At 52.0% G+C, this 2,850-nt stretch overlaps 1 protein-coding gene across 1 annotated transcript in view; it reads right to left on the bottom strand.

Moving 5' to 3' along the window:
• The window catches only part of LOC112079457 (meteorin-like protein), a 7,252-nt gene extending 6,845 nt beyond the window's left edge, over positions 1 to 407 (bottom strand). The window contains exon 1 of the mRNA XM_024145405.2: positions 270 to 407. Within this exon, the coding sequence (XP_024001173.2) occupies positions 270 to 407 (138 nt within the window). The remainder of the gene's footprint in view (positions 1 to 269) is intronic.
• Positions 408 to 2,850: the final 2,443 nt, after the last annotated feature.

Raw genomic sequence — 2,850 nt, 5'->3', positions numbered from 1 at the left:
AAACCATGTTTACATGACGAGGGTCACCATCGTAAACGTCTTTCCCAGTGGACCTTGTAGAAAGACACCATGTGCAGCCAGTCAGCCAGCCAGCCAGTCAGCCAGCCAGCCAGCCAGCCAGCCAGCCAGCCAGCCAGACCAGGTCAGCTTAGCCTTGTCTTTCTTATCCGGCATCTGGTTTCATTGGTTTGGAGTGTCAGCAGGGTGTGTTGGGGTGGTTCTGTAGCCTGTGAGAGGTGCCTCCTGGGGCAGCCACCTCCCCCTCACACCTGTCCTCCCCTCACTCCCCATCCTTCCTCCCCATCCTCCCCCTCACACCCGTCCTTCCACTCACACCCTGTCCTCCCCCTCACACCCCAATCCTCCCCCTTCACCTCTCCGTCCTCCCCCTCACCTCGGCCCGACATGGTTACAGACCTGGTTTTGACCTCATGTAAACATGGTTACAGACCTGGTTTTGACCTCATGTAAACATGGTTACAGACCTGGTTTTGACCTTATGTAAACATGGTTACAGACCTGGTTTTGACCTCATGTAAACATGGTTACAGACCTGGTTTTGACCTCATGTAAACATGGTTACAGACCCTGTAACCCTTTACATTCAGATATAACCACGGTAACACTTKATACAACCCTTAACATACTGGATATAAACTAATGATWAGCAGTCTTTAAAGTACTWACAAGCCCTATATAAAGTAGACCTTGGTGTTACTGAGACGAGAGCTTCTTCTCTACAGCCCTGCGCTGCCCTGCCASCTCTGACCTGTTCACAAACCACTTACAGACCAGACCATAACCCTCAGGCATGTTTCCAGACAGGGAGATTATGTTTTAGACAGGTTTGTCTGAAGTCCAGATTGAGGTCACTGAGGAGGGGGTGAGGGGAGGGTGAGTTGAAGAGGCGTTGAGGGGAGGGTGAGGAGGGGTTGAGGGGGGGTTGAGGAGGGGTCAGAGGTTACCCAGCCACAGGCTCAGGGGCTTAGGAACAGCTGGAGAGGAGGGTGACATCAGAGTAGCCGACCGAATTAATGACCGATCTCACCCCCCTCGTCCAGAGCAACGAGTAGAGAGCAGGGCCTTTAATGAGAGGCTGGAGGCTGCCACCATAGCATCAGAGAACCTCTAGGATGTGGTGCCACCATAGTATCAGAGAACCTCTAGGATGTGGTGCCACCATAGCATCAGAGAACCTCTAGGATGTGGTGTACCACCATAGTATCAGAGAACCTCTAGGATATGGTGTACCACCATAGTATCAGAGAACCTCTAGGATATGGTGCATGGTGCTGCGACCATCATAGCAAATCAAGAGGACTCTAGGATGTGGTGCCACCATAGCATCAGAGAACTCTAGGATGGTGGTTGCCACCATAGGTATTCCAGAGAACCTCTAGGATGTGGTGCGACCATAGTAGTGCGAGAGAACCTCTAGATGTGGTGCCACCAAGTATGCAAGAGAACTGCTAGGATTGTGGTGCGGCCATCATCGCATCATGAAGAGAACCTCTAGGAAATGTGGTGCCACCATAGTATCAGAGAAGCCTTAGGATGTGGTGCCACCTCATAGCCTCAGAGAACCTCTAGGATATGGTTGCAACCGCTATAGCAATCAGAGAACCTCTAGGATGTGGTGGCGCCCATAAGTAGTCAAGAGAACCTTAGGATGTGGTGCCAGCTCAATAGCATCACGCCAGAACCTCTAGGATAGTGGTGCCACCTATAGTATCGAGAGAACGCTCCTAGGCATGTGAGGTGGCACGCGATATAGTCATCAGAGAACTCTCTCAGGAAATGTGTGGTGGCTGCCCATAGTATCAGAGAAACCTCTTGTGGCACACAGAGTATAGAGACCGCTGTGTCACATAGAAGAGACCTAGGGTCGACATATTCAGAGACCCTAGTGTGTCTCCCCATAGTTCGAAACCTCTAGTGTGGTCGGCACATCTATTCAGAACATCTGGATGGTGCTCCACATAGTCAGGACCTTCAGATGTGGCACTCTATCAGAGAATCTAGGATGGCAACCTAGATCCAGCTCTAATGGCTCGCCCACGCAGAACTCTAGAGTGCATGCCACCTGCTGGTCTCTCTCTCCCGGTCTGCCCTTCTGCCTGCTTGCTGGCTCCTCTGCTCTCTCTCTCTGGCCTCTTCTCTCTCTCTCTGGGCCTCGTCTCTCTCTTCTGCCTCTCTCTCTCTTGGTCTCACCTGCCATGTCGCCTCTCTCTCTCTTTCTGGTCTCTTCCTGCGCTCTCGTCTCTTCTCTCTCCGGTCTCTCCTCTCTCTCTCTCTCGGTCTGCCCTCTCTCTCTCTGCTGGTCTCCCTCTCTCTCTCTGCTCCTTCCTCTCTTTCGGTTCCTCTTCTCCTTTCCGGGTCTCTATCTTCCTCTCTATGGTCTTCCTTCTCTCTCTCTCTCTCTGGTCTCCTTCTCCGTCTCTCTGCTCTCTCGGTCTCCCTTCCTCTCTGCTCTTCTTCAGGTCTCCTTCTTCTCATTCTCTGTCCCTCTCTCCTCTCTGGTCTCTTTCATCTCTCTCGTGGTCCTCTTTCTCTCTCTCTGGTCTCCTTCTCTCATCTCTTCTGGTCTCTTCTCTTCTCTCTCTGGTCTCCTTTCTTCTCTCATCTGGTCGTCTGTTCTCTCTCTCTGGTCCTCCTGTGCTCTCTCTCTGGTTCGCCTTCTCTCTCTCTGTCTGGTTCTCCTTTTCTCTCTAGTCTCTCTCTGGTCTCTCTTCGGTCGGGCTCAGAGTGTCAGACATTGTAAAACGGTTGCCCACAGGAATTGGCCTTGGCAATGATCGTGAGTCGGAGTCAGCTTTCTGAACCCAGCCAAACACGCACGCTGTAGCTGGC

The sequence above is a fragment of the Salvelinus sp. IW2-2015 genome, unplaced genomic scaffold (genome assembly GCF_002910315.2).
Source record: "Salvelinus sp. IW2-2015 unplaced genomic scaffold, ASM291031v2 Un_scaffold8070, whole genome shotgun sequence".
NCBI classification, from domain to species: domain Eukaryota; kingdom Metazoa; phylum Chordata; class Actinopteri; order Salmoniformes; family Salmonidae; genus Salvelinus; species Salvelinus sp. IW2-2015.
This window is presented reverse-complemented; position numbering and strand designations above follow the sequence as displayed.